The 14,690-nt window shown below is 45.3% G+C and overlaps 1 protein-coding gene across 2 annotated transcripts in view; it reads right to left on the bottom strand.

Moving 5' to 3' along the window:
- Nucleotides 1–331: 331 nt before the first annotated feature.
- The window catches only part of RCAN1 (regulator of calcineurin 1), a 77,938-nt gene continuing 63,579 nt past the window's right edge, over nucleotides 332–14,690 (bottom strand). The window contains exons 1-4 of one of the 2 annotated variants that reach the window (XM_079154943.1): nucleotides 8,023–8,281; nucleotides 5,623–5,796; nucleotides 4,828–4,987; nucleotides 332–2,065 (exon numbers count right to left, since the gene is read on the bottom strand). In XM_079154943.1, coding sequence (XP_079011069.1) covers nucleotides 1,893–2,065; nucleotides 4,828–4,987; nucleotides 5,623–5,796; nucleotides 8,023–8,109 — 594 coding nt within the window. In that variant the 5' untranslated portion in view covers nucleotides 8,110–8,281 and the 3' untranslated portion in view covers nucleotides 332–1,892. Of the gene's footprint in view, nucleotides 2,066–4,827; nucleotides 4,988–5,622; nucleotides 5,797–8,022; nucleotides 8,282–14,690 lie in introns of those variants that run through there. The other variant, XM_079154942.1, reaches the window with a different exon arrangement.

Raw genomic sequence — 14,690 nt, 5'->3', positions numbered from 1 at the left:
GTGCGTGCCTAGCATGCCTGAGGCCCTGGCTTCCCTCCCCAGCATCAGGAAAAAAAAAAAAAAAAGAAAAGAAAAGAAAGGTCATTGTTTGAAGGAGGTGTGCTGGTAAACAGTAATTTCTGTATCAAGAAAATACTCAGAATTTTGATTTCTATTTAATCCAATTTGCCCTTTTCTGAGTGATGGGCTGCAGTATGGTAGACAGTCTGAACCACAGCACAGAATTAGAAGCTTTTAAGTTCAAACTGACAAAGGAATGTGTCCTCCTGGGACTGCAGAATTCAAAGGGCTCACCGATGAATCCTAGAAATCAAACGACAAACAAGTAACGTTCCGTAAAGAGCATATTGTGCCGATTTATTATAGAATGCAGTTAAAAAAAATATTTTGAGGTTAGCCTCTCCAGTTTAAAAGCACTTAACTAGAAACACTTGAACAGCTATGCAATGGTCTCTCCCTTACTGGTTCCCTCCTACCAAGTACTGTAAACAGGATTTTGAGAACATTCGATCCATTTCTTGTTATAAACAATCAAGAAGTTAATACAAATGTATTTGCTTCCCAAAGAAAACCATCTTCCAAATTTCCAAAGCATGCACTGTTACTTGGCATTAGGTATTTCAGAATGACAGACTGTTATGGTATTGTAAGGCCAAAATATAATACCTATTTAACCAGACAGACACATTACAACTAGAAAAAAATTACAAATGTTCACCTAGTGTAACAGTTCCACCAGGAATTATGGGGAAAGGCACTGCATCCCTCTCATATCAACACACATCTACTACACACTTACATGCTTTGAGTTCATCCCGTCAAACACGTGGACAGCTTTTCTACAACATACGATTCACAGGTAGGTTATACGTCTTACACTGCCTTCCACTGCCAGGTTTCTTCACCCAAGAGTACAACGGGTATGGATATATGCTATCAGCTCTATTTACAAGTTGATCTGGATGTTTCAGTGGGGTGAAAAACCAACTATCTCAACCAAAACGACTTTTGGTTATGATTCACGTATAGAAACCACTACATAAAAGAAACAACGGAGACTGATATCCAACCCAAACACCTAAACTAAAATTTCTCACCTGCTAAAAACTGGCAGTGAAACTGCTATTCTCTGAACTGTATAAGCTACTCTACAGAGGAATTCAGATCAACGTCTTTTGCAGAAGCACAAGTTGCGTGTTGCACCGGACAGGATGAGACTGGATTCCAGGTGCAATTCCACATGTGGATGTTGTTGCAAAGAGCTGAAAATCTGGAAGGTGACAGTTTTCCAATGCTTTCCTAGCTTCCCAAAAGATGGAAGACAACAATGGTGTAACTTCTTACACGAACAAAGGTTAGTCTTGAAATAAGTAATATACATGCACAAACGCTCAGACATGAGGGAAGGAGTGAGACGCTACAGTCCACATGGCGCTGAGGTTGTTTCCACAGCCCTTCTGCACTAGACGCTGGGTGGCTTCGTGTGAGGCCCCTTCCTACCAGTTGGGGCTGTGCCCTGTACACTGGCTAGAAGCGGAAAGCACTCCCTGGACCCACTGATCAACCTGCCCCAGGTGAAAACAGAACCTACCAGAAAAGAACAAGTACAAGACACTATCATTATTGGTTTTCTCAAGACGTCCCCAAATGTCCTTGTGTGATCACAACAAACTCAGTGATTGGCCCAAGACATTCCTGGGTGCCATGGACGTGGACTGAGGCGCAGCATCAGAACAAGGAGACGGAGCCTTGATTCTCTTCTGAGCAACATGAACTGGAATTTCTGCCACAGTGGTCACGGCTGCCACCTCCAAAGTTGTGACCGGCCACTTCCACAGTAAAAGATTCCTCCTGTGAGTATGACTGAGAACGCTTCTTCACCCGGTGCCAGTTCAGCTCAGGTGGATCGGTGTGTACTCCGGCCTTCTCGTCTGGATGATCTTGGGCTTGGGTCTCTTCATCCTATCCATCTCCTCCTCTTCCTCGTTCTCTTGATCGCTCTCACACACGTGGACCACCACACTGGGGGTGGTGTCGGTCGCTGCGTGCAGTTCGTACTTCTCTCCTGGGGGAAGAAATAATTGCAGGGTAACTGGAGAGGGCCATGACAGGTACAGACGGAGTGACATGTAGGTCTGTCCAGCCACCTCCTGCCTACACCCAGTGGGGCTGAGACGGAGACACACATTTTCCCTTTGTATTTCTTTGGAGCTACGTTAAGAAAAAGACTCATTTCCAGTGTGTCTGACTGAAAGCACAGACTGCGTCTAGGCAGGTGAAAGGAATGAGCAGGTGTATTTTTGGTTGATGCTTCTCACGTCACCAGGCACCCTACACTAACCACCCAGGTGCTCCCCATCTGCCAGCGAGTGTGTGCGAGGAACATCAGTTCAAGAAAAGGATGCTGAATGTATAAACATCTTTGGAAACAGACATCCTGAGCCTCCCACTGAGGGCAGCAGCGTGTACCAGGACGGGGACACACGGGGAGGCCCAGTGTGCAGATGCAGGTGTGGCTGCATGGGGTCAAGGATCCTTGGACCTTCATGACCATGGCATCCTTTTTCTTATAAAACTACTGACCACCTGGAGCCAAGATGCTCTGCTCTTCTGTGCCAGCCTGAGTATGACCAGGCTCGGTCAAGGTCAGACCATCTGGTCCAGCAAGGGTGGGAAGAGCCTCCTGTAACTGAGGAACCTGGCCATGAACGGAGGAGCTGGGCATCCCTTCAGGCGCTAGCCTGCTATCGGGAGTCTGACTGGGTGCTGATGGGAGGCAGTGCGATGGGGTGGCCACCACCGGGGCTGTGAACCTGACTGCTTAGTACCCAGGGCTCAAGGGCATGCTATTTCACTCTGCTGTGTACCTCAGTCTCTTCCTCTTTAAAATGGGGACAATGAGGCTTCACCCTCACGGAGCTCATGGCATGAGTGAATGTACACATTACCTGGCTCGTGATACACATGCCTGAGAAATTTCACATGAATCATGTTTAAAAATGGGGATGAGCTCAGTGCTAGCCAGCATGCAGGCGACCCTACAGTCAATCTCTAGCACTGCCAAAAAAAAAAGAAGGCTGATCATCACTACTGGTGGAAGGCTGGCGTTGTGGAAATGCTAAGGATTCAAAATGGCCCAGAGGACTGGATTTAGCTCTCCTGCCTTAGGGTGGCTGGGGGAGTTTTCTTCTAAGGCTTTGTGCAGGTTCTTCGAAGCTCCATGTAAGTGAGGGGGCACCTCATCCACCACTGTGTGCTCCTCACAGAGGCTCATTTCCAGCTGGAGGGAGCAGCGGGCAGGGCTCCCAACCTCCTGCCTCTCTGCATGCTCCTCTCCATGTGGAAGGCACTGTCCCTCACCCAGGCAGACGCTGCCTGCCTCCACCTCACAGGCGAGACCTGGACGTTGTGTGATTACATCTGGAGGAGTGAGGACGCCTCAGCTTCCTCAGAGTATTAGGCCTGAGAGGTCAGATGGGTCACTGGAAATGCTGGAAGTGTTGGCCTCTTACAAATCCTTACCTATCTACTGATCAGCCAGAATGCGGAACGCTTGGGACTCAGGACTAGAATTACAAAATCTCTGCAGTCCTGAAAAGTACAGCCAATATATGAAACACTGTTCAAGCTCACTGCTAAGTAAACCAAGGGCAACCCGGTTTTATTTTGTCTGTTTTCTAAAAAACCTTCTCCATGGCCTTCTGGAAAGGCATGGTAGGTTCTGGAGGTTGAGAATGTCCATTCATGGCACTTCTGTCCTTCATAGCAGAAGGGCACCTCTCCTCAGGGGCAGATCTCACTTGCTCCCATCCAAAGACACCAACAGATGCAACCCTCAGCTTTGCTAATGCGTCTCACCAGGAGCTGCTACGCAGGGCCATACACTTCTTCCAACTGGCCATTTTTGACCTTGACCTTCATGCCACAATTAGCAGTAGGTAATGCGATTCTTGCTTTATACCACAGGGGAAATTTCCATTTGGGCAATGTTTTCAGAAATGTAATCTTTTCAATATGAAATTGCTGATGGTCCATGAAAATAAAACCCTTGACCCAAAAGAACATCAGATTGCTGGTCAAGGAGAAACGAGGAGTGACAATCAGCATGTATCCAGTTTGCTCCAAGGACGAGGTGGGAGTGGGGCTCATACCTCTTCACTGCAAGACCCCCCTCTCCTATCTGCATAATCAGTCAAGTCCTAGCACACAGGGCAGGAACCCACCACACTTACTGTTTTCAAAGACCACGGATTGAGCACTGACTCTGGGCTGTGTGCTGTGAAGTGCCTTTTACTGGATGATGGTCTCGACTCCCCTGGGTAAGACCCATTTTATGGACAAGAAACCTGAGTTCTTTCTTCGCTATGATTCATGGTTCTTTTTCCTACCCACTAAAAAGGTCAGGTGAGAATCAGATCAATAGGAGAGATTACCTTGACTAAAACTGAAATTTCTACAAGGATTGTCTGTTTTCCCTTTTCCAGACTCCATTGCTCATCGGCACCTGGAGTAACAGAACCTGGGCTTGAGCCATGCAGGCTGTGTCCCAAGGGTGAGGGGATGGATTCACAGGGTGCGCTGGAGGGCTCGGTGCTCGGGACTACTGAGCAGTCATGGTGGCCCTTGTACACCTTCCCAAGGAGTACACACTGGCAGCCCAAGTGGCACTGATGTGGAAGAACACAGACGGAGACAATCCACAGGGCAAGCTTGCGCTGGCTCCTGTGGAGCAGAAGGGACCATGGGGACCCTCCCTGACAGGTGAGCAGCAGGTCTTCAGCAGACTCCCTACATCCCCCAGCTCCAGCCTGCTGGGGCGCTGCTTACCTGGCCCAAGCTTGGAGATAGCATATAAAAGATCATAATTTATGACTGGCGTAGCATCTTCCACTTGTTTCCAACCAACTGGCGGAGAGGCAGGAGGTGAGATCAGGAACTGCTTGTCTGGATTGGGTGGAGCCAGGTGGGAGCTTCCTATGTGTAAAGTCTGAGGAGAGAAGTCAACACTGGTCACTGCACTGCAAGGGAAGAACTGCGGCAGGTCAACAGTACCTGCCATAGCTTCTGGAAGGCAGCTGTGAAGGACAGGCCAGGTGCCAGGTGAAACAGGTGTGATCCCAGGAAGAGCTGGGAAATGGCGCTGGTCCCAACAGCACACCTGCACGCTCCCTGAAAGAACAGGGAGGCGTGCGTTCTCCTTCACTACTCAACTCCAGAAGGTCAGGTGCTATTTCTGAGGTTGTTCTCAAATTCACCTTGATGTCTTCTTAAAATAGGCAAGAGACAGAGAATTCAGAGCATAAATTTTACCTTTCTTGAGATGAATTCTTGGGGTTTTCCAGGCATAACATTATCAATGTATAAGCTGGTCCTTAAAAAGGATGGGAGAAGCAGGGTGTGGTGGCCCACACCTGTAATACCAGTGACTCGGGGACTGAGGCAGAAGGATAGCATGTTTGAGGCCAGTCTCAGCAACTTAGCAAGACCCTGTCTCCAAATATCTCCAAATAAAAAGGTGTGTGGGTTCAATTCATACTACTATCAAAAAAAAAAAAAAAAAAAAAGATGGCAAGTGGGAAGAGGGAGAAGCATGCATAGCAATGAACCTGACTTCTGACTCACCTGAGCAAAATATAACTTCATTTCCTTCCCAAGAAACTCAGTCTTATGCAGCTGCAGTCTGGCATCGGCTGCAGATAAGGGGTTGCTGAAGTTTATTCGGACACGTTTGAAGCTCTTGAAATACTGAAAGGTGATATCCTTGTCATATGTCCTAAAGAGAGATTCAAATTTGGCCTGAAAAATAATAAAAATAAAAGGAGTTGAAATTTACTTGCATGTGACCTTTGACTAAAGGACATCATTACATTGCTTAGTAAAGGAGTGAGTTACCAACCACTTCAAAAATTCCTAACTTCCTACTTAAGGAGATGCTGCCATTTATTTATTTCTGGTGCATACCCTAGGCACACGCTCTACTTCTGAGCAACATTCCTAGCCCGACACAGCTCTTTTAGGCCTATGACAGGTGATTTTACAAGAAGGTAAGAAGATGACTTACTAAACTCAACCAGTAGAACAATCACCAATATTTAAATACTTCTTATGATAAGAGAAAAAAATTCAATTTAAAGCAGAATGAGCATTTTCCAAGGAGGTTCAGTTTGTCAATTCCTTATTCCCAGGCCTGATAGTCCTATAAACGTCCTCATCCTGGCCCACTCCAATCCTGCTACTAAGGGTGATGTGCTTTTGAGTACAGCTAATTGGGAAGCATTTAATTGAACCGTGAACTTAAAAAGTCTTGCATTTCTTAAAGGAAGTAGCTTAAAAATTCCCATATTTTTAATCCTAGGCGGTTACTTTTTAACTCTAAAATGATACTGGTTTAAAATTAATGTGCTGCAATGGACCTATTTCTGCGCCGGCTTGAGTTCAGGCACGCCAGCCTAGTGTCCTGCGAGCTAGTGAAGTCGGGATCAGTCAAAGCCCAGCTCCGGGATGGCCCGTCAGGCTCCTGGGAGCAGCTCTGGGCGCGCCCCCACCACTGCTGGGGTGGACGGTCGGGCCTCGGCGAAGACGCACGGGCCCTCGGATGCCGTCGGAGTCTCTCCGGACTAAACCCCTGGGGCAGGCTGCGGAACCCGCGGCGCGCGGCGGCCAGGGCACAGCTCACCCCGGAGGCCCCTCTGCAGGGGGCGCAGGACCCGGCGCGCGGACCCTCCTCCGAACGTCCGCGGCTGGAGGAGAGGAGCCCGCGCACCCGGCGTCCCGCGCGGCCGCTCGGCCGGTGTCGCGGGAGGAGCCGCAGCTCCCAGCCTGGTTCTCGCTGGGCCCGGGCTCTTCTCCGGCCCTGCACGTTTCCGTGACTCCGCCGCCAGGGCTTCTGCAGAGGCACCGCGGGAAGGCGCCGGGCCCGCCTCTCCCCGGATGCGCGAGCTGCCGGCGGTCTGGTGGATTTGGAATTTGGCATGACCTCATCAGTAGGCATTGTGACCAGCTGTGTACTTCTGAAGTTGTGATTCAGAATTCGGGAGAGGTGACTTTGATGAATAATTTTAGAATACAAGTCAGGGCCTGGGATCAGAACAGAGAATCCGCGCTCCCTGCCGAATCCCCATTCCTCCTACATCATTCTCTTGTTAAGCAATCTTTTTTGTTCTACTAACTGGTATCTGGTTACTATAGCTGTTCAACAGCATTAGAATATGCTGTGCGATCTAGTTTTTTTTTTTTTTTTAAAGCAAACTATAGTCCCAGATCACAATCATGGTATACAATTATGGAGTTAAATTTGATTTGAAAAAGAACATAAACCTTCATGTATTCCAATATGGCTTCGGGTATAAAGCATACAACACAAACACCGTCCCTCAAACAGAATATATACAATATTCATTTGTGTATCTTATTAAAAAATCAGTTAAATAGCTGGGTAGCTATCAATGTCTTCCATTTTAACCAAATGAAGAAAAGTATAGTGATTAAAATGACTAATTATATTAATTACCTCAATTAATCCCACATTTAAATTATTTATCCAGTTTGATGATTTGCTATGGCTGCATTTTTCCCTAGCTAGTGTGATCTGGAAGCTGGAGGCAGACCCTAATAATTACTGCAAATGCACAATAAGTTGACAATATTTTTTCCGTAGGACAAAATCAAATTATTCTGAACTCTAGCTGTAAAAGGGTGGTTCTATTCACTGTCAGAAGAAGCCTCCCTGGAAAAGTTCACCATACCTTCGGAAGGAAAGCCACGCAATTTCCAAACTGCCTCACTAGGAAGCTGGTCCAGGAACCTCGATGCTTTCAAATTTTGAGATCTCTAAAAACTCCCTCATAGTCAATTCCTAAAGCAACAGCTTTTGATTTTCAAGATTCAAAATACTTTGGACTTATTTCAAAACCCTCAAACCCACAAGAGAGCCACATACCCACACGTATTTCAGTTAATAGTCCTAATTAGCACAATGTTTTGAAAACTCTCAAAAAAATCACATTACATTAGAAGCCTTACCCTGGTTTCACTTTCGCTGAAGATATCACTGTTTGCCACACAGGCAATCAGGGAGCTAAAACTGTAGTTAAAGTTTCTAAAATGCATCCTGCTTTCTTACAGGGAGAGGCTAGAGACCAGCGCAGTCAAGCCCCAGCCAGCTTCTTTCCAAGAGACTGTCGGTCCTTTCTTGAGCCGGTGCTGGCACTTATAAAGCACCGAGGGGGAGGGCCAGCCCCCTGGGAAAAAAAAGCGCAGCGACCAGAGCATCCTGTTTGGACAGCAAATTCCTGAGTCAAGTCCTGCATGCTCGCAGGCAGACAGGGACAAAGTGTAAGTTTCTACTGGAAAGAGGTGACGTCAACACCTTAGTCATTTTCCCTATGCTAATTAACTGTGCTTGGGGAGGATGGAAAACCAGCTGAGGTTTGCTTCCCAGCTGCCATGTCCACCCTCTTGCAGCATAGTTTCCACTGGTAGTAATTCCATTCAGCCACTCAGACAGCATGCTCCTCGGCTGAATGGGACGGCCCTTCTTAAGATGGAAAATGTTACAGAAGAACAAGGACGAAGGTCCACTGCAGTAAACAGCAATTAGCCTCCAGGGCCACTTCGAGGCTTTGGGAGACCTCGAAACCCAAGTCTTGATGAGTTGCTTGATCCCTGTAATTTCCTGACAACCTCAATCAGTGTTTCAGTTGGGGCCTTGGAGAAAACATTTTGAAATCTGGCTTGGTCAATGAACTCTGCTTTTAAAGAAAAAAAGTGGGATTCATTTTGAAATGTAGTGTTTCCCTTTGGTTTTTGTTTTTTCCAATTGAACTTTATTGGATGAATGTCCCAATTTCCACTTGTGTTCCACGGGAGTGTGGTGGGAAGAGATGCTAAAGCAATCTTAGAATTTTCATTTGAAAACTTTATTACTGTAGTCTGAGAACGAAGGGCATGCAACACTTGGCTGGTCTTCTAATGGCTACTGAATTCAAGCAAAGATGCAAAACCATTTCAGAGGGCTGCGGGTGTGGTTCAGTGGTAGAGAGCTTGCCCAAGGCCCTGGGTTCCATTACCAGCACCCCGAAAAAACAAAACCCAAAATATTTTGGAGAATCTAGCCTCTGAAATTGAAAGAAAAAAAAAATAATATAGAGAGGTCCTGCTTAGAGACATAAGACTAATTTTTTTTTTTTTTTTAAATAGGAAAGGAAGAAAAAATGGAAAGAATATACACTGTAATTGAAAAGCTAGTTCAGTGGGTCTCCTGTTCCTGAGATGCCCAGTCTGGAGCACCCTGGGATGTAAGCAGATTCTACTTCTTTCAAAAGCATGCAACTCTAACTTCTAAGCATTTTACCACTTTGGATTCCTGTGCTGTCTGGGTCCTGGGTCCCTTGCCCTCTCCCCAGTTTTGTTATCATCTGAAAGCACTCAAGTTATTTAAGCATTCTCTGTTAGGGGCACACAGGATCAGGGCTCCAACTTCCAAAACTTAAATAAAACCTTCCCATTCATATTTAAAAATTAACTTCAAAGCATCATTAAAATCAGCCAAAAATTAAAAACAAAACAAAACAAACAAATAAACAAAAAAACGCAACAGGAAAAAACAAAGCGGCACATTTACCTCTCCAAAAAAATAAAAAGGAAAAGTCATCTTTGGATGAGTGAGCGGTGCTTCATTTCAATGCACAGAACCTCGCTGCCAACCGTGGGGTTACGTAAGAAGCCAGTTATGGTGTTTGCTTTGCCAAATTACCCATAGCTCCCAACCTGAAAAGACCTAAATACATTTATTCTAAAAAGCCTGGAACACTGTGAACAGTAGGTGTGCGTCAAACGTGGGGGGCAGTGCTCAGGCTGGATGGTGCTGGCCCATGGTGACCGCCTCCTGGGGAAGCTGTGCTTCCGGGCAGAGTTGGCATGTTGGAGGCAGCTGCCATGGGTCGGGGCTGTGGTGTGGGTGGTGGGGGACTAGGGAGAGGGATGGGGGAGACAGGGCACAGTGCCGGGGCAACTCCTGCAGAGCCTCAGAGACGTCCCTCCCTGTGTCCCACTCGGCCTTCTCTTCTCTCTCTCCTGGAGTCCACCTTGGTAAAGAGCACTAAAAGGTGATCAGAGGAGTGGGAGAACACACACTTCATTGTCCTCTTCTTTGTTTAAAATCCATGACACAAAGCTCCAATTCATTTTGTGGGCAAATCTATAACATTTCTGTCCATCTGAGAAAACAGTACTGGCTCACTGGAATTTACTAGTTTGAATTCATCATATGAATGAGGAGAAAAAAGAATAGTGAGGTATATGAAGACTGTTCAGCTGTCTTTGCTCATAGAAATGACAGGTCTTCCACAGGCTGCCCCCAAAGCCTAGCAAACATAATTCTGTAACTGCCTTTGAACTAATCAGCCCCACGGAATCAAACCTGAGCACTTCCATTTTCAGATGAGGAATAGGATCAGGTTAAGATAATAGCTGCCATTTTGTAGGGAGGTTGGAATGGAAGCTTCTGGCAAAAATAAAATAAAATAAAATCACTGGGTCACAAAACAAGTCAGAGCCCTAGACGAGGAGAAAGACCCCTAGGATCTGCTATCTGAGGTTTCCTTGGCTGCAAGGAAAGAAGCATGGGCAGATTTAATAAGAGGGATGCAGTAGTATCACAATACCTGACCTCAAACTACACTACAGAGCTATAGTAACATAAACAGCATGGTCCTGGCATTTAAGCAGACATGCTGAGCAATGGAACAGAAGACAGAGCAAACCCACATAGACACAGCCATTGGGTTCTCATCTAATCCTTGACAAAGAAGCCAAAAGCATAAGCTGGAGAAAAGAGCCTTTTTAACAAATGGTGCTGGGAAAACTAGATACCCATATGTAGAAGAATGAAACTAGATTCCTATTCCTCACCCTGCACAAAATCAACTGGATCAAAGTGGATCAAAGACCTAGGAATTAGACCAGAAACACCGCAACTGCTAAAAGAAAACAGAGTCAACACCCCAACATATTGAGTAGGCACCAGCTTCCTTAATAAGATCTGTAAAGCTAAGAAATAAAACCAAGAATCAGTAAGTGGGATGGCATTCAATTAAAAAGCTTCTGCATAGCAAAGGAAAAGCCTACAGAATGGGAAAAGATCTTTGTCAGCTACTCTTCCAACAGGAAATTAATATCCAACATACATAAAGAACTCAAAAAACTTAGCACCAAACCAACCAACCAACCTAGAAACAAAAGCCGCTTAAACACACACAAAAGAAAATCAACTGGGCAAATAAACCAAACAGACATTTCTCAAAAGAAAAAATACAAATGACCAACACATATATGAAAACATGTTCAACATCCTTAGCAATCAGGGAAATGCAAATCCCGAAACTACACAGAGATCTCACTCCAGTTAGAATGGCAATCATCAAGAATACAAATAACAATAAGTGCTGGCGAATATGTGGGGGGGCAGGTACATCCATGCGTTGGTGGTGGTTCTGCTAATTAGCACAGCTACTCTGGAAAGCAGTATGGAGATTTCTCAAAAGAACAGGAATGGAACTACCATATGACCCAGCTGTCCCACTTCTTGCTATTTATCCAAGGAATTAAAATTGGCATACCAAGGCAACACACGCATACCAATGTTTAGAGCAGCATAATTCACAAGAGCCAAGTTATGGGACTAGTCCAGGTGTCCCTTGGGAGACAAATGGATAAAGAAAATGAGGTACATCTGAACAATGGAGTTTCACTCAGCCATGAAGAATGAAATCAAGTCCACTGTCGTTATGCTAAGTGAAGTCAGTTGGACTCAAAAAGTCAAAGGTCAGAAGTCTTCCTTCACTTGTGAAAGTCAGAAATAAGGAATTAAAAGAGAAGTCACATGAGGACAGAGGGAGAAGAGTGGAGCAGGAGAAGGTGTAGAGGGGGAGGGAGGAGGGAGGTGACAGGGAGGACTATGGGGTGAAACTGACCCAACTGCGCCATGTACGTGTATGAATCCCACCTGTGCGTACAACTATAAGGCCCCAATTAAAAAACAAATTAATACAAGGAAGAACAACAGAGTAGAGCAAGGGGATCGGTGAGAGGAGAGGGGCGGGAAGATGGTGGTTGTGGGGACTGACATACAGCAAAGCATGCCTACGCACTTATGAATAGGTCAAAATGAACCCCACAATCATGCATGACTATGATGCATAATGAACCAAATCTTCAAAGTAAAAAAAAAAATGGACTTTCCTACTTGTCCATTGCCTGTGGTTTGGGAGACAAGTACATTCTTGATTTTTGTTTGCTAGTCAAATGTGACTGATTTGGAGACAGTAGTGCCCACAGCAAAGTCTCCTTAGAACTCTTGAAAAGCACACTAAAAGTTGCACTCAAAACAGTAAAACTGAAACTAGAAGCTAACAAAGAAATGAAATGCTTTAGTTAAGTCAAAGCTTCATATGTTTGCATTTCTTCCATCCACACCATAAAAGTCATAAATAAATCCCTTTAACCTGCGTTTGCCTCCTCTGGCTCCAAGAGCGTATTTGCATTAAGAAGTTTCTATTTTTGGTGAGGGAAAATTGAGGTTTATACTGAATTCCATCATTCCCATTACAGCATTCCTACAGCACAGCCAGGATGACCTCAGAACACCCATTATAAACCCCAAGGAGTTGACAACTGCCCTGCAATGTGCTACATGTGAAGCTTGTGACAAACTGACTGACCAGGGAGGGAAACTGAGGCTTGCCTGGGAAGTTAACCAAGGCACAGTGAAGAAGGAAGCAATTTGCAAAGGTCTTTTCAGGACTAAAAGATACTAGGCTAATAAAAATCCACCTTCCCCAAGTGTTTAGCTCCTGGGACAATGGCAGGCTTGTTTTGTTCTGGTTGGAAGTCCTACTGTTACTTAATGTCTGTAGGCCTCTGTCCCTCCACCTCCATGCCCCATGGGTGCCGCGGCTCTGCTCTGGGCCCACCGAAGCGGGACACAACCCTTTGCATGAGGGAAGAACATGTTCAACTTAATGTAGGCTCACCTTGCTTTCTTTAAGTGCCTATTTTTATGGCATGTTTTATAAGGTGTCCCATATAAAGCAGAGTTTGTATAGAATTTACAAATAAAATGCTTGGCTGGCAGAGGTACTCAAAAAATATTTTACCAATGAGGTTCATGATCAGGAACATTTGGACACCATTTGTCTAAGCAGTCATGAGATTAATTTCCCCGTTTTCTTTAGGTTTTTCATAACCAGCAAGTGTTAAGAAAGAGAGTAGGGAAAGCATTCTTCTTTCTGAAATCTATAAAGGAATTTCTATTTTTAACCACTTTCAGAGGTAATCAGGGAATGAATGGCTCAGGGGAGGCCAGATGTGGACTCAGGGATTCTTGCTCTTAGTGATATTTTACTACTGGGAAAATGTGCTTGGCCATAAGGAAGGGCCACCATTTAAAAGAAAATGGAAAGCCGAGTGATAACCTTTCAAAGAAAATGCAAAGTAAAGCAGATGACCTTTCCTTTGGGAGGGGCTCTGAGGGCTGGAACTACAATGTCCTAAAGAAATCAGGGGGGTGCTCCATCCACAGAGAACAAATGACAACTAAGGACTGCATGTCTGAAAGAAGAAAATCGCTTCTAAGTGTGACAGGTTTCATCTTCTGTAGGAAAGCTGAAGAAGCGATAATAAACTTCAGCCTGCTGGCACCCTGTGACACTTTGAAGAGAGAAGTCTGGAGTAACACTTGATACTTTGCACAAATTAGTACAAGAGTGTGCAAATAATTTGTATTTTTTTGGATAATACAGAACTTATGTGAATGGCTTATTTATGCCAGTGCCAAAAGCGACAGATGCGAATGTGCTCCAGGTCCTCTTGCTGAGTATATTTCAGCAAAACAGCAACCACGGTTAGTCATGGTGCATGTAAAGAAAAATCGTCATCATGGAAAGAGAGAGAAAGAAGGAAAAGGAAACCAGCAATCTAAGTAGGGAGAAGAGTGCGCACGGATTTATTCCTGGAGACAGAGGTCACGGTTCACAGCAGATTCCATCTTGTTTGTTAAGTTCCATGTGTGCTCTGAATCCCATTAACTCTTATTTCCTTATTACCTCAACCTTTCCTTAGTACATAAAGATTAACCACCCCTCTGTAACTTCTTGGAAAAATACTGTGCGATGTTTAAGATGAAGAAATAGCCATAGGCAAATCAAAACTGTACTTAATGACTTGGAGACCAGCAGATGAGGATTAAGGGAGGTAACATTTATTTAGAGATTACGAGGCCCAAAGCCACCCTAATTAATCATTCCTTCTTTGCTTTCTCAGTCTGTTCCTTTCCAGACCCACCTTGCTTTGATTACTGATTTTAACTTTGGCTTTGATGCCATTCTCAGTCAGGGGCACAATACTACAGTGAAAGACACTGGGCAAGAACAGTGTCCTGGAGTGGGCCAGTGAAGGACCAGCATGCCTAGCTTGGCTCCCTGAGGCCTGGCTCTGTCTATTCTAGTGCTGAGTGGGTCTCCCCACCTTAGGCTCCATTCCCTAGGATTCATCCCCTCACCTTAAAAGGATGAGCTCTGCTTTCTAGTGATGATTCAACTAACAAACCTTGCTCCTTCCCAGAAGGATTTCCTACTTATCTGGGAAGGACTGAGACTATTATGCTCTGGCCAGGACTTGTTCTGGAAGCTTCT

Source organism: Sciurus vulgaris (assembly GCF_902686455.1).
Source record: "Sciurus vulgaris genome assembly, chromosome: 10".
NCBI classification, from domain to species: Eukaryota; Metazoa; Chordata; class Mammalia; order Rodentia; family Sciuridae; genus Sciurus; species Sciurus vulgaris.
This window is presented reverse-complemented; position numbering and strand designations above follow the sequence as displayed.